This window comes from Microchirus variegatus (assembly GCF_963457635.1).
Source record: "Microchirus variegatus genome assembly, chromosome: 18".
Classification (NCBI taxonomy): domain Eukaryota; kingdom Metazoa; phylum Chordata; class Actinopteri; order Pleuronectiformes; family Soleidae; genus Microchirus; species Microchirus variegatus.
The window spans coordinates 9,179,132-9,201,693 of record NC_139819.1 but is presented as its reverse complement, the minus strand read 5'-3'; the positions used below and the strand labels follow the sequence as shown (position 1 = coordinate 9,201,693).

Sequence of the window (22,562 nt, the reverse complement as noted above, 5' to 3'; positions counted from 1 at the left end):
ACACACACACACACGCACACACACACACACACACACACACACACACACACACACACACACACACAGGGAGAACATGCACACTCCATGCAGATAGGGAACTGTTATTATGTTATATACATTAATTTTTTTTACAATAATCTCAAAACAAGCATGGACATGAACAAGCACATTTGAGTGACTAAAGAAATCTAATATTTTGGTCAAAACTGACATTCAGTGTCAACTATTTGACTTCTATGTTATTCAAAGCTTCTCCTATAAATTGTTTCTTATAAACACTCCATCAAATTGAATTATAGTCTGAGCTCATGTTCATGTTCGTTAAAACACAACAACTACAGCAGATGTGATCGAGTCGGCAAACTTACTTGACTCGTCCAAGTTTGACAGACTTTTTCGTGTATTCAGGATAAAATAAATTATTGATGTTTGTGTATTTTTACTCCTTGTCCCCATGTAATTGTTGCCGCGTGTCTGGTGGACTCTGAGGATGAGGAGGTCGGGTTTTGCCTTTATCGAGAAAGAAAATGGTAGAGCACGGGTGGATTCGCTCCGGTGCGCACACACGTCAAAGTGCACTTTGCTTCTGCTAAACTGAATACACTCTACGCCGAGGCTCTATTTGAAGTGTGTGTGTGTGTTGAAGCGAGGCAGAAGAAGAAAGCACTTTGCCGTCATTAGATGAGATCATGTAGTTACAGGATGACCAGGTTAATTTTTAATGCTCAGCCTTTGGATGTATGAAATATGAATTCAGCCCTTGTTGGACATGATACAGACTCATTATATTTCTCCGTCTTGTATTCTTTAAGTCGATCTATGAGTCCCTCTCTCTTATTTACTCTCCTTTTTAGCTCTGTTCTTTCCCAACTTGTCTGTGTCAGCCTCGCGGCATGTTTGGCCCTGGCTCGCTCTCTGTCTAGTCTATTCTCTCTCTTCCCTCTTGGCATCAGTTCTCTGCCCTGGAGAACCAGACAGAGGCACGGCGTTGTTTGGCGATATTCTGCTTTAGAAGCTGTGTGTGTGTATGTTTCCCGTCTTTTTGCTCTGCAGATTTAACAGTTTATTGACACCGTTGTCACGGATCGGTTGCGAGTCCTAAAAGAGATGTGGAGAGACACTGCAGCAGACAGAGGCGGCCTTTTATCCTACACGTACGCCCACAAGAACACACCGACTTGTGTTACAGTGACATAACAATAAACCCGATCCAGCCAACAGTGTTTCTCAGCGATGCAACAAAAGGTCACAGGGATCGAGCACCTTCCTTTGCTGCTTTTAGAATCTCTGTGTAACAGGTTACATTAGCTGCAGCTGAAAAAGTAATTATCTTACTTACTACTTACTACTAATTAAAGCGACACTATGCAGGATTTCACCCCTCAAATAATGTCTGCAGGACTATTTTGGTGGTCAACTCATAACAGAGTGAATGTCACCCGAGTTGGTCCGTATCGCCCTCAGTGGCGATGATGTAACTGCTGGTTTTTGGGTCCGTGCCACAAAAAGAACTACAACATTCTACTCTCGACTCAAAACTCACTTACTCAGACTAGCCTATACCCCACATGCATTTTAAAGGTGCCATATGTAAGAATGTGGCCAAAAACAGTTACTACATTCAAATTCAAAATACCGAGGTCTTTTAGGTTTCGTTTTCTGACATAACTGGCAACCCGTGGTTGCTCGGCAGCTGAGACTCTACTGACTGCAATGATTGGTAGACGGCGGTAGGTGGCGCCACATGCCAAAACATGATTTCAAAACATAAACATGATTTGCAGTCTGCAAAATATAATTTTTAATGCAAATATTTTGTCTGTACTGTTGTTGTTGGTGAGTTCAGTTTGTTATATGAACATTATTCCTGAGTCTCTGTGACATATTAGGAGGATTTTATGGCCAGTTGATTTAGATTTATTACATAATGCACCTTTAAACTTCATCTACTGTGTTTATTTTATTTTATTTTATCTTTAAAAGTTGAAAATGTTCATTGAGTGGATGTCATGGCAGAGGAAGCACAAGAGCTAAAGCGGGTTAAGGAGACTGATAGAAATAAGAGGCCTGGATAAGGGAGAATATTGTTGCGGCCTTCACCTGCTGCTGTTAGCTTTGTGAGGGAAACTCGACCAAGCACGACCCGGTCCTGTTACTGTTGGAGGAGTAAGTGTAAATAATTTATTTATAATCTATATCTGTGTTACTTTAACCCTAGAACACCATTGCCAGGTGGTTTTCACCCTAGGAAATACATTTATGTGATTTTCATGAAAACCAAATTTTCATCTTCATTGTTTTTTTTAGAAATGTTTTGTTCCCAAATTCCTAATTTTCCAGTAATTTTGGAGCATTTTCATATGGTCAACTTGTGATGCTTTTCTTTCATTTTGTTAGACATGACACAGTTTAAAATAAAAGAACACTACTTAAATGTGTCATGTATTGTCATGTTTATTTGTGGAATTAACGCGTTAATTTTTTTAAACTCATTAACGCACTTTCTCACTATCATCGCGCTACGGGTAGACGTGCAGTTTATGAACAGGCAAAGCGGCGGGCAACTGCTTGGGGCCCCGAGCCGATAGGGGGGTTCCCGCAGTCGGACCTTAATGCATCAGTGAGCAGCTGCATCCCCGTCTCCCTTAAACAACAAGGGTTGATTTGCAATGACATCTCGGTAGGAAACCTCCCTAACGGGGCCCCACGTCTCCTCACGTTAACCTGTGTGAAGGTGAAGGAAAATGAAGAGGAGTTATCAATCAGGAAGTTAGAAGAGGAAGAAGAAAAAAGAAAGAAAGACACACAGTTGTAAGTGGCGCTGCTGGCGCAGATAATGATATAATCATAACATTAACAGTCACTGTCTAACTAACGGGGACACAGACAGCAGCTAACATTAGCGTCAGGATGCTAGCTGACGCTAACGCTAACTAGTAGAAGCAGTGCTTCAAAGTGCTGATGAGGTATTTCCTGCTGTTGGTTTAGTATCACAAGAAAACTATTTAACTTCTATACTTTATATTTTGTTTATAATGTGAGTTATTTACAGTGCAATGTATAGTTTAAAAAAAGTTATTTACAGCATTTAATTTTTTCTATTTATTTCTATTGTTTTATGATGTGTTTTTTTTTTTAACAATGTAATGTTTCTTTTTTACTAAGTTTGTATAGGTTTTTACAAGTTATTTACAGTATTTTATTGTTCTTTACATTTATATTTCACATACTTTATTTATCTCTCCGTTCCTACAACAATATAAAGAGAAAAATCGATTTTTTTTGGCATATTTACGAATGGTAATTAATCGTGATTAATCGTGATTAATCCACAGCTACCCTGTGATTAATCTGATTAAAAATTGTAATCTTTTGACAGCCCTAATATATATATATATAACAGTTATATTAAATTATAGGTTCAGTTATGACATTTTATTGTACTACAATGTCATTTATACAGGCAGCAGCAGAGATTGTTGATAAGAAAAATTATACTAATATCAACTTAAATTATAGCATATTAATAATGACTACTGCTAATCATATTAATAATAACATTGACATTGGACCTGGATCCTGCAGCCTGCAGCCTGCAAGATGAGGACACAGAGAGAGAGAGGACAGGAAGGAAAGAGGTTAATGTAATGTAATAAAGTCATATTCATAGCTTTGTAAATTCTAAAAATGGAATTATCTTCTCAACATGTTGGTTTTTTTATGGTTTCATCTCCAGGGAACTTGTTTTCTCTGTGAATTGACCTGAAATGATGCTGCGGTTTTGCCTTTGAGACGCTACTTGGAACTCAGTGTGTGCTGTTTTTTGTTTGATTTGTGACTGTGACATTTGTATGAAAATATCCTTGGCTTTTTTTTGTGACTGTTTGTGGCAATTACTGCCCATAACAGATTGTTGACCAAGAAATGACGCATGACTCACTGAGACATTTATTTGAAAGGTTGCCTGGGCGAGAGTCTCCAGTGTTTTAAAAAAGAAATAATTCAGTACATGCACAGGAATTTGCTTTGCTCGTGTAAAAATGAAATAAGATGTAAGTGACACACAGACAAACAGCCATCAGCAGCTGCCAGTACTCAATTAATCAAAAATAATCATTAGTTACAACCATATCACTACACTACACCTCCTTCTCCCAGACAATGTACATATGTGCTCTTTCTCTGTAAGACCTGAACTTTCTATATTAGATGGATGTGAGCCTGCACTCATGGCCAGCTGTTGTCAATCAATCAATCAATCAATCAATCAATCAATCAATCAATCACCCTGCTGCAGCTGCTGCTGCATGTCAGCTGCAGACGCTGCACACAGAAAACGGCGAACGCAGTTAATGACTTGGGCCTAATGTCCTTATTGCCTGCTGAGGAAGAACAAAACATAGCGACCATTGCTGACCGAGCAGCCATGTGACAGGAGAGAAGACAGCAGGGGTTTGTGAGAGTGAGCGTGTGTGTGTGTGTGTCAATCTTTTTCAACTGTATAGGGATGTGTGCCGCTGTAATCAGCACATGTGAGTGAATGAACGACTCTGCACAATAAGTGTGTGTTTGGTCTTGTGTGTGTGTGTGTGGCTTTGTGAGGACATTATGGCTGGTCCTCACTTCTTTAAAGGGCCGTTTGGTGGTTAAGACATGGTTTTAGGGTTAGAATTGGGTTTAGGTTAGGCTTAGACATTTAGTTGTGATGGTTAAGATTAGGGTAAGTGGCTTTATGTCTATGAGGGTCATGTGTGTGTGTGTGTGTGAGCACAAATTTTGATTCAAACCTATCTCTGTGAGGACATTTTGTCTGGTTCTTGCAACTTTACAGGTTTTAGGGTCACACTCTAAGAAATAAAAGTGCCAAGTAGAACCATATAAGGTTCTATGGCTTGTCCTAATAGGAGAACCCTTTTGGAGGGTTCCACCAAGAACCCTTTTAAACCCTTTATTCAGGAAAGGGGTTTTAAAGGGTTCTCTGGATCAAAATGGTTCTTACTGGAACCATTAGTGTTACCAAGAACCCTTGAAAAACCCTTTCTACGGCAAAGGGTTTTTCAGAAGCAAATGGTTCCAGGTAGAACCTCAGCCCTTGTAGAAGGACCCTTTTGGAACCCTTATTTCTAAGAGTGTAGACTTGGGGCGGTGGTAGCTCAATGGCAGAGCGAGTCAAAGGTTGTGGTTTTCGATTTCCCGGCTCCGTTAGTGTCTACATGCGGATATGTCCTTGTGCAAGACACTTAACCTCACATTGCTCCTGACGGACGAATGGATGAGTGATAGGAAATGTGCTGTATGAAAGGGTGAGTGAATGGGTGTGAATGTGTGAATGGCAAAACTTTAAAGGAGCTTAGATTGGCCATCAAGAGTAGAAAAGCGCTTTATAAATACAAACCAAACTCGCTTAAGGTTAAGGGTTAGGTGTGATAGTTAAGGTTAAGGTAAGGGGAAAGGGAATGCTTTATATGTGTTTGTGTGTGTGTGTTTGTGTCAGGTGGTAAGTACTGTATATCACAACAAGGTAAAATGGTCGATTTCCTTCTGAATCAGTCAGGCCTGCTTAACTGAGCAGAGAATCCACCTTCATCAGCAGGTCACAGAGACTGCCACCCCCCCTCACACCAAACCCCACCTCTTCACTAGATCCATATGATGCAACGTCAACTGCAATTTTCAAATCCCCAGAGGCACAATATTTTGTTAAAGCCAAAATGAAAACACTGTTTTAGATAAAATATTGTCCCTACAGTGATAATATTGTGTATGTTCTACGATGAAAATGTGAACACAATTATGTAAAATTGAATCACCATTCCCTCTAATATCGCTAATCATAATTGCAATTCCAGTCAAAAAAAATTGCATTTCCATATTTATTCCAAATCGTTCAGCCCTAATTGTACAGTGTGTGTTGTGATATATGTGCACCTCCATATGTGTGCATCAGTGACATGTCTAATCATGGTTTGCATATATTTTTTGATATTGATATTTTTGTGTGAAACCTTGTGTGCTTTTAGGTGATGAGATGTACATGTGGACTGAATTTACTGACGTGAGTCTTGAGTATGATCACAGCCGATGTATAATCACAAAAACACCTTCTTGTGTGTCTTTCCATCATGTCTCACACACTCTGATAAAAATACGTCACAGACATATCACCCGGGAGACTTTGTTCATGTGATGATGCTCTGGGAGATTAATCTGCATGGATGGAAAGACTGCTCAGATTGCTGCTTAGATTAAAGTATACCTGCATGAAATAACCTCCAGAATGACTGTGTATGTGTGTGTTTGATGTCTTCACAGAGAGACACTAAAGGCCAGTTCCTGTTGGACCATGTGTGTAACCATTACAACCTGCTAGAGAAAGACTACTTTGGCATTCGATATGTGGACCCCGAGAAACAGAGGGTAACTATCACACACGTGCAGGTGACGCCCAGAAACTGTCAACAAATTAGTATGAATTATGATGTTCTGCATCCAAAGCGCATTAGAGTTTTGCACTCTTGTCTTTGATTGTCTCATCGGCCCAAAAGTGTATTTAAAAATTAAATAAAAACATAAAAATAAGCTTTTTTTTTAACTTATTAAATATTTCTTTTTCATAATTATAATTATAATTCAGGTTTATAAAATATTCAGTAAAAAGGAAAAATACAAATAACCAGAATTGTGTTTTTTTGTGTGTGTCAACCAGAGAAAGCAGCTTTGCTCTCTATTCACATGCGTCACTGTCCCCGTAATAATAATATCGCTCACCTCTGCCAGCAGAATGGCACTGTGGGGAATTAGTGAGGAGTTTATTCCAAAACAATTTTAATTGAGAAACAGCTACAGCTGTCCAGTCTCCTGTATTTCAGACTGCACTTATTTATAATCTATATAAATAAAGATTCTACTATGCACAAATAAAAGTGCTCAGTTATTTATTCAGGAAAGGGTTTCAAATGGTTCTCTGGATCAAAATGGTTCTTACTGGAACCATTAGTGTTACCAAGAACCCTTGAACTAAATGGTTCCAGGTAGAACCTCAGCCCTTGTAGAAGAACCCCTTTGGAACCCTTATTTCTAAGAGTGTGTACTTAAACACAACATTACAAAAAATGAGCAGGACTGTCTAATAATGCACATAAATGGACAGACAAATACAATTTACTGTGATCGATTGTGATTAAGAGCATTTGTTTTTTCATCATTACACTGAAATTAGTCGGGGGATGTGCAAACGTAAACTCACATAATTAATGTTGTTAATTAACTCACAAATTCACATATTATTGTCTTTGCTTTAGTCAAATTAGTTAGATTCTCCCTTAGATCCTCCTGTATCATAGACTGTTTCCATCAGAAGACTTTATATACGACAGATTTTCCATGTAGAACTATTATACTATATACTATATACTATAGCTATTGTTCACGTTGATCTTCTTCTTCTTTGGAGTGTGTGGTTGCATTATTTATTATTTGCTGCCACATAGTAAATACATTATGAGAACTTCATGTTTTTATATATAAAACTCTACCACCACTTTCAGTGTAGTCGCACCTAATATGTGAGATAATGTACATAAAAATAAATATATATATACATATATATATATATATATATATGGTTACATGTGTGATGTACACTGACAATAACACAATATGTCTCTTCCTCTCAGCACTGGCTGGAGCCCAACAAGCCTGTGGTGAGGCAGCTGAAGTGTAAGTGTGCTTTCTTTTTATATCATTTTTTTTTGAGAATTAAAATCACATGCATTAAACATTACGAGGGTAAATGGTCTGTGTCCATTCAGCAGCACTTTTCCAGTTTTGATGACCATGCAAAGTTGCTCTACATCTACAGCAGAGTTACTTATTCACTCATACAGAGAATCTACCCGTCAACCACTGGGTCACAACCATATATTTTTGTTTTATGATAGACATAAATTGACATTTCTGCCAGGACACACTGCTCAAATTGCCATTTCAGAGTGGTGACAGAGCTAGAGATGCAAGAAACAGCAACTTTTCCCTTCATAACAAGGAGCCAAAGTGATAAAAGAAAGTGTTCCGACAACAAAAGTGTCGCAAAAGACAAAAATCTCCATTTCAAAGCAAGTGAACAAGACTTCAGAGCATTACATTGAACTGTATAAGTTATATTTTGCACTGCTCTGATTTGATTTGAGTCAGACCTGGTGTCATCTTGCATTTCCTTTTAGTGCAGTTTCTCTAAAATGACATAATAAAATCACACAGTGAAAGAGGAAAATTGTGCATTTGCTTCATGAGCAGGTGCAGATTAGTTTCCACCACCTTCCTCTTCTTTTTTTTTAATTCTATTTATATATTTTTATCTAATCCAACCTTACTCTGGGCTTTAATTCTCAGATTTTGACTCACAAAAATAAGAGACCTAACAGTAAGAGTAAAATGTTTGTGGGCAGTTCGTTTCTTGACTATTATATTTCTCTCTTTACAATTATCTCCCCCTCTGTTCCCCCCTGCCTCTTGTCTGAAGTTCACCCTCCCTCTTAATGACTGTTCTGCTCCCGCTTTCCTGTTATAAATTAATAAAGGAGCTATTAGCGGTGCTTTCAGCTTCGTCGGAACATGTGTGTGTGTGCGAGGGCAGGACAGGAGGCAGCGCCAGGAGATCGGCGACAAACACGGAGCCACAGAGGATGGAGAGATTCCAGGGGAAGAAAGAGTGATAAAGAAGACGTATGGGGAGATAATTCAGAAGAGGGAGTGACAGATAGTGGGGGGGAAAAATCTGATTAGGAAAGAAATGAGGGGGGAAATAAGAGACGGTGGATAATGGAGAGATGGTTTGAGATAAAGGAGGCTGAGAGGAAAGAGAGAGGAGGAAGATCTGAGTCTTTCTGTAACATCAGTTCAGTGTGTGTGAGAGAGAGAGAGAGAAAGAGAGAGATGAGAAATTACTGTTTCTAATCTGTATTAAGATTGTTTTTTTTGTCTCAACTTTCTTTTTTCCCTCGTCAGTTTTAATCCGTATTAACCCTTAGTGCTTACTCATGATAAACTGCCATGGGAATAATGTACAACTCCTTATATGGGCATCCTGGGGGTGTGTGTGTTTGTAGGTCACATATTCATGCTTTACAAAATGCACTTTTTGGTCTTCTTACGAGTCAAAGTTGTGATTCATTTTATGCCGCATTTTTCAATTTGTGATATAAAGTAGCGATAATTAAAAAAGTCACATTAAAAGTCACAAAATAGACTGTTTATATGTTATTTTTGTTCATAAAAACAAGCTAAGAGAACGTTGAACTGTGTCGTGTTTCCACATTTCAATTCCATTCAATGTGATTTTAAACATCTTGAGTACTTTTTGCAAAGGGTGTGTTTATATAGTTGGTGAAAATTAAAAAAAAATATTCATCAAATTGTCTATTGGTTGTGTTGAAAAAAAAAGGAGAAAAGGCACTCTATATTCTCTATATTGCACATTCTTCTAACCTCTGTGTGTCTCTTGTCTTCTGCAGCTCAGCAGCCCTACACCATGTGCTTCCGGGTGAAGTTTTATCCTCATGAGCCGATGAAAATCAAGGAGGAGCTCACCAGGTATGAAGTCATGCATTGTTGATTTCAGGGTGCAAAAGAACTATTTTTCTCCGTTTTCCCTCGTTTGTTGCACGATGCTAAAACAAAAGAAGAAGAACTCCGAAAGAGTGTTTCCAGGCATCTGTTAAACATTAAAACTGCAGTGCAGCTGAAAAATGTATGAACTGCACAAAACTTCGAGACAAGAAGCTCAACAGTGATCTGACAGAGACATAATATGTGACTCTACATCTGCTCACAAATAACCAGCAGCAGCTGAGGGACTCGCAGATTACCTCACAATACGATGCATGGTCAGTGATACCAATAACATCACGATACAGCCATTCTGTGCTTAATCATTATATTGCGAGACAATCGTATATCGATACATCAAAATATCTGACTGAAGAAAAAGTGAGAAAGAAACAGTGAGACATTTTTACACCTATTACTGTATATGTCCATTAATCTGTCCTGTCCCTATTTCTGAATAAATTAAAACGAAACAAAAAATACTTTAGTACTGCACACAGTAAATGAGAGTGGGGATAATAAAGCACAGAGTTTGAGACAAAGAAGCTGAAAGAGAGAGTTAAAGTTTGTCAAATGTGATCACAGAATAGAGAAGATCGGTTCAGCAAAAAGAAAGAAAGAGTTAAAATATACATAACCATGTTGTTTTTTTCCAAACCCGACATGCAACAAAAGACTGAGTCTATAAATCTAATCCTCCATCTGATCTCTTACACTTTTCCTCCCGCTGCTTCTGTTCCTCTGGTCCAGAAACACGTTTAATGAGTCAGGTGACTCAGAGAAGCAGCCTGGTGTGAGGAAAGTCATCTGTATCCATGGCAACACACACACACACACACACACACACACACACACACACACACACACACACACACACACACACACACACACACACACACACACACACACACACACACACACACACACACTTGTGTCATCACAGCACAACTGTCATCTCTTCTGCTTCTTTGGTTAACATGCAAAACAATTCAACGTATCAGCAACAAGTCTCCATATAGAAGTTGTTCCCATAGTAACTACAGTGTCAGGCCCTGGTGTGTGGTGGTTGTTTCCATGGCAACGGGCTTGTTTCTCTCATTCCTGTAGCAACACACAATGTATATTTACAATCTGAGTTTCATTTTTCTGACGTCATGTGATGCATGTGTGTGCAGGTACCTCCTTTACCTCCAGTTAAAGAGAGACATCTACCACGGTCGTCTCCTCTGTCCTTTTGCTGAAGCAGCATATCTGGGAGCCTGTATCATACAGGGTGAGAGACGTGATGACAGCCACGTACTTTTCTTTTTATTTTTATTATGTTATTGATGGTGAATCTTCATGTGATTTTGCATCTTAGAGTTAGATTTAAGATTTACATTAACACAAAGAAACTGTGTGTATTTAGCAGACTTGTTCACATCTATAGCTGCACCCAGTCAACAATATATTTTCTCAGTTATACAGTGCTTCACAAATGTGTTAGACCACCTGGTATAAAAAGGAGAAAACGTTATATACGTAGAAAATGTTATTGTTCTTTTTTGGGCAAATAACAAACTGAATTCACCTTTTATTTTTGAGATTAATTCAGATCAATTAATCAACATTCAACCTCTAAAATAAATTTTCCTGACCAAGAATACAAGTAAATAACTCTAATTTGACGTCTTAGTAAAGAAATTATAATGTGCTTTATTACTTTTTCAGTTTTTTTGTAAAACAATATGGATGGCAAAAGTAATAATTGCATTTTAGCATTAAAAATGACATTTCAGTTTAAGAGGTTCTACACTCTTAGAAATAAAAGTGGTAAGTAGAACCATAAGGTTCTTCAGCTTGTCCTCATAGGAGAACCCTTTTTGGCTCCAGGTAGAACCTTTATAAAAAGCCCTTTTGGAGGGTTCCACCAATAACCTATTCAAAACCCTCTATTCAGGAAAGGGGTTTTAAAGGGTTCTCTGGATCAAGATGGTTCTTACTGGAACCATTAGTGTTACCAAGAACCCTTTAAAAATGCTTTCTTTGGGAAAGGATTTTTCAGAAGCAAATGGTTCCAGGTAGAACTTCAGCCCTTATAGAAGAACTCTATTGGAACCCTTATTTCTAAGAGTGTACATACTGGTGTATTAACCATGACAGAAACATTTTGATCATTACTAATGCTGGTAATTGAATTCAATTTTAATTTATGTTGGTATTATTTCAGTTTGGAATGACCGAGTTCTGTGTTTTTAGGTTTTAACGATGTATTAAATCATTTGTGAACAGCGTTTGGTTTCAGGTCTAACATGTCACACACATTTCATATAATCTCTTTCACTCTGAAGTCAAACTGAATAGAAATAGTGCATCAGAAATAGTCTTGTAACCTGTTTTGAATGTCAAATTTAATGCCAAAACAAAGAAAAAGTTGCCCTCTGACCTTGGCTGCGTTGAAACACCCGTTAATTCCTTACATTAATCTTAAATCACAGCAGCAGAAGCTGCTTGCTTTCCCGAGGATTACGAGAGGAATTAGCTGTATCACGTACGTGAAACCCTTGTGGCTGATATACAAATTGCTGATCTGCACGAACACTTTTGATGAGATAATTCCCCGGAGAACACATTAGCTGCTCTCTTTAACAAGGGCAGGTCCTTATCCCACTTTGTTAGGGTGTTGATTATAGAGCCCGGCCATCGTTTGAGGATTATTAGATTTTAATTAAACTTCAAAGGTTTTTGAAGCTTCTTTTATGACGGCTAATTAAGGATGGATTTTGGAAAGTATTTGGTCTATTTTGTTCCGCTTTAGCTTCAAATTCAAATGTGAAAAGTGTAGTTTAATGTTATTATTCTGCAGAAAGATGGTGGAGCATAATATACACAATTCCTAGTGTTAAACAATTTGTCTCCCTCTCTCTCATTACAGCTGAGCTTGGGGATTATGACCCAGAGGAGCACCCATCAGACTACATCAGTGACTTTAAGCTGTTCCCGAAACAATCGCTCAAACTGGAGAGGAAGATTATGGAAATACACAAGAATGAACTCAGGTAAATGTGCGAATGAGTGAGTGAGTGAGTGTTTTACCCTCTGTCTGACAGACGCGTACGCTTTATGATCATTTGCAGAGGGATTACACCTGAATTATTCATGTCTTTCACACTCGGTTTGGTTTGCTTGTTTGCTGGGATGTTTGGAATTTAAATTTTGATCAGAACCAAACTTTAACACGATGGATAGAGTTAAGAGAAAGCTGAGGGGTGGAATGCCTGGGAAGAAAATGACCTCCCAAATATCTTACTGCAAGAGTTCAGAGCCCCAGACACGGATTTATACTTTATTTATCGCCTTAGGCAACTCAGTCTCCACAGTTTCACCGCTCCACACACAACCATTCATCAAAACACAAGTCCAGAGTGCATGAGGAGACACTGCATGACAGGTAAGACAAGATAAGATAAGATAAACCTTTATTTGTCCCACATTTGCAGTGTTACAGCAGCCAAAAAGGTAGAAAAGTAGAAATAAGGTCAGGAAATAAAGACTATTAAATACTATTAAATATGTGCAAGAAACAAACAACAAGATAAAACAATAGCTTTGCTACACACATATATACACACAGTGTTATAATTTACACTATTGCACAGGGAATGAGGCAGTTTTGGTGCAGAGAGAACGTACTAAACGCTAAACACAATGCAAAGTGCGACAACGTAGATCCAAACTGGACTTAAAACAAGGTTTAAGAACAAAAAAGAAATAAATAACTAAAAATACAGGGAATAAAAACTACAAATATAGCGATAAAAACATGCATAAATATATGAATAAGTAATAATAAATAAAACATAATGTCAACGCTGCATTGAACAACGTGACAGCAGAAGTGCTTTTGGGTCACTTTAAACTGCAGAGACACGCATATATACAGTATATATATAAATTGTATTGTATTGTGTGTGTGTGTGTGTGTGTATATGTGTATATATATATATATATATATATATATATATATATATATATATATATACTCTGATTTGTGATTTGGCGAAACAATTTCTCTGTGATGTTTCTTAGACAGATGATCAACCATTACCTGTGTATTTGTTGGAAAATACCTGCTTAATATTTGTCATTATGTACAGCACTGGGGATATTATGCGAATTAAAAAAAAACAATAATAACAATAATAACAGAATAACATAAAAATGAAATGTTTTCGTCAGTTTTCAGGGCTCCTTTCCAGCATCTGAACCTTGTTTGTCTCTGTAATAATAATAAAAAACAATATGAGGAGAAGGTGATTAATACTCAAAGGTTTCACTTTTTATCTCATGATAATAAAAGTAAGATTCATAAGATCAGATGTTATAAAATAAAATATTACCAGAGGTGCAAATTTATTGTTACTGTAATTGAGTAGGTTTTTTTTTTGGGAACTATTGTACGTTTTAAATCCCGTCCGTTGTGCATCCCTGAGTGAGTGAGAAAGTGAAAGCATTTGTGACCGTTGACCCTTTTTGACTGACACATCGTGTGTTTACATATTTTATTTTGTCAGCACTTTAATTTCTAAAGGTTTGCCTTTAATTAAAAACAATTCATGTGAAATGTGTGTCCCGTTGTATCCCCATAAAAAGTAAGTTTTTACTTTTTAGACCTGTACTTTTACTTGTACTTAAGTAAACAGTGATGAAAGCAGTGCTACTTTTACTTGAGTAGAATATTTCAGTCCTCTTCCCACCTCTGCATATTCCATTAAAGCTCGTCCACTGGGTGGTTGGTGATTATTTCCATCATGGCTGCAGCTCATGGATGATGATGTGAGCTTTGTGACGGTCGCACGCTGTGATTATAGAACATCAAAGCAGAGTCCGTCATTTCCCACAGCAGCAGCAGATGATGATGATGATGATGATGATGATGATGATGATGATGATGATGATGCTCTTCTTCTTCTTCTCTCTGCCCTCGACGGCTCTGACTGACAGGATTAACAGATTAGTTAGTGACTGAGCTGCAGAGAAAGAGGTAGTTTCAGGTAGTTTACAAGTATGACTTTTATTTAGTTAGGGAGTGACTTCTTTGTCTCACATGTTGAGCAGCAGCACGTATCGCTCGGTTTCTTAACATTGCAGCACTCAGACTAATGCAAAAGTATATTATACTCTGTATATGGGTCACATTTAATGACTTAAATCTATTACACACAGTGTGTCATATACTACAGAGGAGGTGACCCCGGGTAGTGAAGTGTCACCACCTTTAAGTATTAATTTAAGGGGTATTGTTGACGTTCCAGAGGAGGAGTGATGCTGTGCATGTTAGACTGCTTTAGTTTTGCATGTGACAAATAATGAATCATTACATTTTATTCAGGAGGCTGATTTTCACCCCAGAGAAAGTTTGGCTACGTTCTAGAGGTTTTTTTCAGGGTAGAGATGAAGAGATGTGAGGATACATGCTGCTGTGTGATCTGAAATAGAAATGTGAGCACCGTCGGTGTCTAGTAGCAGCAGCAGCAGCAGAAATAAGGATGCACAGACCATGGAGGCAAATAAGGCAGGCACAGAGACGTGGTGCGCATATTTTAAAGATATGGTTTCAGATTCTCTAGTAAATGAAATAAAAACATGGTCCAAAATATGCATGGAAAAAAATAATTGGTGAATGAAACACTTCTTTTAGGGATGAGAAGAAACCAGTACCAATATCACAAACTTCAAGTATGTAAATATACATTTCTGCACGTTTTATTTTATACTTTGCACTGTACTTTTGCTCTAATTTGTGTCTACTGTGTGGTTTTATTCTCCGTCTTTTAACTGCAGCAACATGTGAATTTCCCCAGTGTAGGATCGACAAAGTCTAATCTCTCCTAATCTCATCTGATCTCATCTAAACTACCAACACCATCAGTGTTCAAGTCAATACAGTCACTTTAGAGCATTTATGAAGCACGAGGCTGTCGACACACATTTCAACGACTTCATTCTCCATCTGTGTGACAAATATTGTTCTCCCAAAAAAAGAGAAAGAAAGAAAGAAACAGCCCAAACATGACTCAGCTAAAATGCTCTTGCTTGTTTTTAAAAAAAAATAAAAAATGTTTACAGTCTGTGCATAATGGTGCATACCGATTCCTATCTCTAACAAAATCCGCTTCTCATCTTGATGGCATCATACATGAAGTTGTCTGGAGGAAATAAGGAATGGTGTGTTTTTGGGATGGTGCTTTGACACAATTAAGAGCAGACAAGGACCATTTCCACACATGACTGAGAGAATTTTAACAAGTACTTAAAAAGTGTTTCAGAATAAAATGACAGTCTCAGGTTTTGGATAAACTCATTGATAGATGTCAAATGGCCCTTTTCACTATGGTCCCGCCTTGGCACGGCGTTGTGTACAGAACATTCACTAGACTGTGAGATTAATCCATATTTTTAGGATTGTCGAGTCTTTTTAACTGATCTACTGTTCGCCATTGTTCGGCTTGATTATTGTGTCGGACACCTCTTACCGTGCCGTGCCGGTGTAAACATGCCAATAGTCAGCAGCTTAAGATGTTTATCAGTCATCCTGTACCTTTTCTGGTGCATACAGTAAACCAAAAATGGTAATAGCAAAAGGTGATTACTTTTTACAGAAAAAAGATAACTACTCTCACTCAATCCATAGGAACACATCATGTTTTTCCTAAGGAAAAAATAGACGATATGTAGAGTTTTTGTAACTGAAGACATATTTTACATTAAGAGAATCACTGCATTTATTTAACAAACCTTTATTTTCCTCTTCTCTCTTGCCTCAGGGGTCAGAGTGCTGCGTTCGCAGAGTTGAACATGCTCCAAAGAGCTCACAGCCTGGAAACGTACGGAGTTGACCCTCATCCGTGCAAGGTAACACGACTGAGAAGCCACAACTTGTTTGTAGTTGATCTAGTTCAAGTGTTCGGGATTAACCAATAATATTCTCTGCTCTTTTAAGCCAGAACTTCCACTTTTACCCGTCAGTGCCATGTTTGTAATGGAGGTAATTAAGAACAAAAACAGCAATAATTAGCATAAGTGTTGCATCAAACTTCATGTCACTTGCAGCCGTTTGTTTTTTTGCAGGCTTCAGTGGAAAGTTTGACGCTTTCCCGTTTCATACACATTACTGATCTGCGCTCTCTCATTTGCATAATATTCAACTGAAAACAACTTCAGAGACGGCAGTTTGTTTTGCATAATAATGTCCAATAGAGATGTGATGAATGAGTAAAGGACCTCATCACAACATGCTGAGCAGATTAAAAAAATATATGTTTTTAAATTGACTCTGGTGCAGATCAGATCCCTTTACCTGCTTCACTGGAGCAGTTACTGATTTGTTTTGCTGGAAATGGCTACAGTAGCATGCACGTGCAGATCTGCAACACAAAAATGTGTTCGTTTTAATTATTATTTAGAGCTGGGTTTGCTAGTTTTTATTTTTTGTAAATGCTTAGTTTCAGTTTAGTTTTCATTAGTGTTAGTTTTTTTTGTAATATGGAGTATTTGTCAGGTGCAAGATTCAAAAAGGTCATAATAATTGTGTCATAAAAGCCCAGAAAAAGATGCCATTTGTTTGCCATTCAAAAGTTGAATAGGACTGGAACTGAATTAATGGTCAACTATTTTGATTATCGATAAACAAGATTTCTGATCGTTTGAGCTTCTTAAATGTGAATATTTTCTATATGGTTTCTTTGCTCCACATAACGAAGAAATCATTCAAACGGATTGAATGAATGAATCGTTTATTTCGGGCATGACAAGTAATCAACATCTGCATACATCATCATTTATATTCATACACATGACCGAAAGGGACAGCGGGAGAAGCAAAGCTTATCTAGTCCCGCCCCCATGATTCATTTTGGTTTGTGGAGAATATCGTCATTTCCAGGTTTGACAAACACCGATCAACGTTTTTTAGCATCTTCTGACATTTTGTGGACCAAACGATTAATCGAGAAAATAATCAACAGATTAATCGATTACAAAAGTAATCATTAGTTGCAGCTCTAATTCAGACACATGAACAGCCTTCCCTGAACCATATATAACAGTCTACCAGCAATTAGCCTGAAGTGCAAAAATGTGTTCATCATCAATAAAGTGCAAAACGTGAACATAATAATAACTAACTGTCATGAGACACATCACATTGCTTGTGAGTCTCAGGAGCTCAATGTGAGCAAAAACATGAGCAAATAAAAAAAAAAAAGGTCATTCATTGAAAACATTTTAATATTGTATATAACTAATGAAGATGTGGTCTCAAATAAAACTTTTCAAAATTGCAAGCAGGGAAAAAATTAATAATGACGAAAAGAAAATTGAAATCTCGAGTTTCAAAGTCGAGATCTTGAGTTTCCAAAAAATGATTTTTTTTTTCCATTTTCTTTTTGAAAAAAATAAAATTTTCATATTTTTTTGGGATACTCGAGATCTCAACTTTAAAAATTGAGATTAAAAAAAAAAAAAAAAAAAAAGTTTTTTGTCTTTTTTTTGTCTTTCTCATGTTCACTTCAGGTGCTCCGTACAAAGGATTATGTATGAAATACATTTTCATCCATGTTTTTTTTGTCAATCCTAGTTTTCCTTATTTCGTTAGAAAGTCAAATCTGTGGTGAACACAGACTGATTTCCAGAGAGATTAACGCGGCTGTGTTTTCTCTCACTCGCTGGTGTCAAACTGTATCTCATGCTCTCTGTTTGTGCTGCTGCTCGTGTTCTTGTTGCCGTTTACTGCAAATTAGATGCTTGTAGTTTGAAGTGAACAAACAAGAGGTGTTTGGTGTAGGTGACATTACCATGGAAAATGATTAATGGCCCACTTGCTTCCCTACTGTTAGCTCGCCTGCATCCCATCATGCCACGTGATGCCTCTCACTCTGTGTGTGTGTGTTTTTGCAGGACTTCACAGGCTCCACAGCCTTTCTCGGGTTCACAGCCACCGGTTTCGTGGTCTTCCAGGGAAACAAGAGAATCCACCTCCTCAAATGGTACAAATGTTGGCTTGAAGTCTTAAATGTAAACTGCAGTGTTTAACATCTCAAATGACACTCGGTATAAAGATTATTAGGAGGTATTTAAAATGATCCTCTTTGGATTTAGTTGTCATTTCAGAGGTTTGTGTGACCAGGTCCCAACCAAGTAAATGAGGGACAAGGAGAATTGAGTATACTTTGTAAAAGCTATGGCTTACACAATATAGAACCAGTCCAGGGTTATTTCCCCCCACACACTTTTGATTGTTTAGGAGTATTAACATATACAAAATAAGTAACTATAACTGATTAAAGGTAGGGTAGGAGATCCTGGAAAAACAGTTAGCAGTAACGTTTGGCATGTTTTGGTGATTTTTTTTGGATACTTGTTCAAATGCATCCATCAATTGGTTGCAATTCAGGATGTGAAGTGGATTTTAAGTAAATAATCTCGCACACCACCTTTAAGTATCTGTAACTGTGGCTGTAGCTTTGTTTTTCCAGTTTCTTCAATTAGAAAAGACAAAAAAAACCCTCTGAAAATGTCCTTGAGCTCCTTCAACTAGTTGTGAGTAGTTTCTCTGCTCTTTGTTGTAGCTGCGTCTTCTTTTGTTCGCTGTATTTTCCATAACTTCTTCCTCAAAAATCTGTATTATTTTGTACATTTACTATTTAGAAAAGCATCAGTCTAAAGCTTTTGGGACACCTGGTCACCCTACTGTTACACCATGTAGTAAACATGTTTTTAAGCCATTAATGCTGTTAAACAGTGGTTGGAAAAGTGTTGGGATTAGTAATATTTCAAGTAGCTCAATTCCAGTTTTACTCAGTCGTATGTAGAGTGAGTTTTTATTTTTTTTATTTAATAAATGTTATATAATTTTAATGCTCTGATAATAAATTTATGAGCATTCATTTTGAAGTGTGTCATGATGGCATCATTTGAACTACTTCAACTGTAAATATTTTCGGGGGGGAGATTAAGATTAATGGCGGCCTTTAAATTAAAGACACATTGGAGCACATAAAAATTATTTATCTCTCAATGTCAATGTGTGAGTAGCAATGCAAGCACAGCACTTAAATGCACTTTATAACTACATTCTGCTGCTGTAAACTAATGTAAACGGTAAAACTGGATGTTTATAAGGACGTCATTCTTTGCAGGGTGGACGTCAGCAAGCTGAAGTTTGAAGGAAAAACCTTTTACGTCATAGGGATTCAGAAAGAGGTGAGTGTGTGTGTGTGTCGTCATGCATGCTGCTTCTCCTCCTCTGCATCGTTATGAAGAAATAAATACATGTGCTGTGTAGTGTTGATGCAGATGCACATCTACTGTCTGTTTTTCATTGAGTAGCTTGTTTCTGACTTGTGTACAATAGTTGTTTTTATTATTTCCCTCCCTCCCTTCTTCTTTTCCTTTTCCTCTTCCTTCATATTATGTGTAATGTCTCATCAATGTCCTGCAGTATAAAAAAATGTACTTCTGGTCTGCCATCTCTCACACACACACACACACACACTGTGTATGTGTGCCACTGTTTCAGATCTCGGTAACAGGCAGGATTCACTGTAACAGGATGGTGGGTGTGTTTACGACGACTAAGCTCCTCACTCACGTCACGTGTTCCCAAATATGAGATTCCTTCACGTGTTAGCCGTGTTGTCGACGTGAAGACGCACACGTTTACAGGTGTCTCACATTTGGGTACACAGATTCTCATCTCTGTGTTTTGTCCTGCTGTGTTACATTCAGAGCATGACTCAGTGTGTGTGTGTTAACACTCTATTATGCAAGAACTACTGATTTCTGTGTTTCACGTCGCTTTGCCGTTAAAATATCCATTCATGTATTTAAAGCCATACTCTTTTTGAGTCTCATAACTTTACGTCTTCATAACAGAAGCTTAAGCTCAGCTCTCATCTCGCCTTTATAGCTCGTCAGTGTGTGTGTGTGTTTCTCTGGCAGCTCGTGAATGGCTGAAGATGCAGTTTTATCTTTGTGTCTCTGTCTTTTCTCTCTGTGTGTGTTAACATAGTCGTCACTGGTGAGTAAACACAAGTAATAACAGCAGCACAACAGCATTGTACTCAAAGGTCCAGTGTGTAAAAATTAGACTGCAACAAACTTAGACTCCTTCACTCTCCCCTTTCTTTTCCAAAGGTATGAGGTTACTGTAGGATGTAGTTCTTCTTCATTTCATTTTAAATGCAAGAGACACTCTAGATGCTTTGTTTATTGTGGGTATATAACATGGCGGCGTCCATAAAGCAAGACTCTTGGTGAACTTACAATGAAATAACTTATTCTGAGGCTAAACAAACATTTTTGATTATATTTTAAAGTGATAACGCACTCATACAAACATACTTATGGGTAGTTTCTTCCAATAAAACCTCTTACATTTTACACATTGGACCTTTAACTTGTCTAAGTGATGCCTCTCCCTACACTGCTGCCCTCAGTTCCCCTCCACCGTTAAACTGGGTGAACCTTTTTGTCATTTGTGTCGTTATATTGTCGGTGTTGTCATTTCATCACCATTTTAGCTATAAATTAGCTAAAGATTAGATTATTATTCTTCCTCCCCCACAGCCACATTATCTGTAAACTATAGATTATGTGATATTGTGATGCATAATCTATAACCTGACCTTTTTATGTGTGTGACCGTGTTGGCGTTCACGTTATTTCATGTATTATCATGTTGTTGTATTTGTCTGATTTCAAGTCATCCTCACCACACTGTTATTTATCCTCCAACACATCACCTGTTCTGTCCCACTTTGAGCTGGTTTTCACTGTTCAAACATCTTAGAAACAGTCGTTTTTTTGTCACTATCTGGTGTTCCAGCTTAGAAACACATTTTTAAAGGTACAGTGTGTAAAATGTACATGTTACAGGTGAATCCTCACCACAAACTAGCTCTTCGGTCCAAATTTGCAGCCTTCATAGAGCTGACCAGGGTCCTGATCTATAAATAAAACATATCATTATTTATTCTTCAATTTTTGCCTCGTGAAAATAATTTCACCTACATTTTACACACAAAATGTTTACCATAACCAATGGCTGAGGTTTTCTAAACACTGTAGATCAGGGGTGTCAAACTCAAATACAGAGTGGGCCAAAATTTAAAACTGAACAAAGCCGCGGGCCAAGGTTGAACAAATTAACCTTTTAATAGGGACCCAAACAAGTTTTGCATTGAATATTGAACAAGCAAGGCTTATATAACTTTATAGTGACATGCAAAATCGAGTTTCAAATAATAATAATAAGAATTAAAAAATATCAATGGCATATCAAATAAAATTTAAATAAAACATTTAATGCCTCTTTTCTATTTGCAGCCTTCTGAGGTAAATATCAACATTAACTTTTACCACAAGCTAATAAATTTGAAAATAAAATAACAATGAATAAATCAACCATTCAGGCCTTTTTACTGCTCAGTTTGCGACACACTGATCTAATCTGATGTGCCCAAGACAGATACCTGGCATCTTTTCTTGGATGCTAGTTCATAAATGTCGGGGTTCAGGCTTTGAGCTGAGGCAACCTTCATTATCGAACGAAGGTGTTCATCAGTCAGACGTATCCTGTGAGACGTTTTCGTCATCTTCATTGAGGAGAAAAGTTGCTCACATAGATAAGTGTATAATAATACCGGCGGGCCAGCTCTAATGTTAATTTGAGATTGCCTCAAGGGCCAAATGAAATTACACGGCGGGCCAAATTTGGCCCGCGGGCCAGAGTTTGACACCCATGCTGTAGATCATGATGGTGTTTCATTTTTGTAGTCTAGGAGCAGTTAAATTTTACACAGACAAAGTGGGACCCAAGACAATTTGTTAATAATGTTTTAAAATTGAATTCTGGTACCTTTTTTAAAACACGCCTGTGACTAGATACACAAATGTGTGTAACCTACAGTATCATA

At 37.6% G+C, this 22,562-nt stretch overlaps 1 protein-coding gene across 1 annotated transcript in view; it reads left to right on the top strand.

The window, feature by feature from the left end:
* The window catches only part of frmd3 (FERM domain containing 3), a gene marked incomplete at both ends in the record, with an annotated part of 47,377 nt that overhangs the window by 9,715 nt on the left and 15,100 nt on the right, over positions 1-22,562 (top strand). The window contains 9 exons of the mRNA XM_083904981.1: positions 6,313-6,417; positions 7,677-7,719; positions 9,513-9,591; positions 10,782-10,879; positions 12,521-12,644; positions 16,413-16,500; positions 18,544-18,632; positions 19,785-19,848; positions 20,165-20,200. Coding sequence (XP_083761107.1) covers positions 6,313-6,417; positions 7,677-7,719; positions 9,513-9,591; positions 10,782-10,879; positions 12,521-12,644; positions 16,413-16,500; positions 18,544-18,632; positions 19,785-19,848; positions 20,165-20,200 — 726 coding nt within the window. The remainder of the gene's footprint in view (positions 1-6,312; positions 6,418-7,676; positions 7,720-9,512; positions 9,592-10,781; positions 10,880-12,520; positions 12,645-16,412; positions 16,501-18,543; positions 18,633-19,784; positions 19,849-20,164; positions 20,201-22,562) is intronic.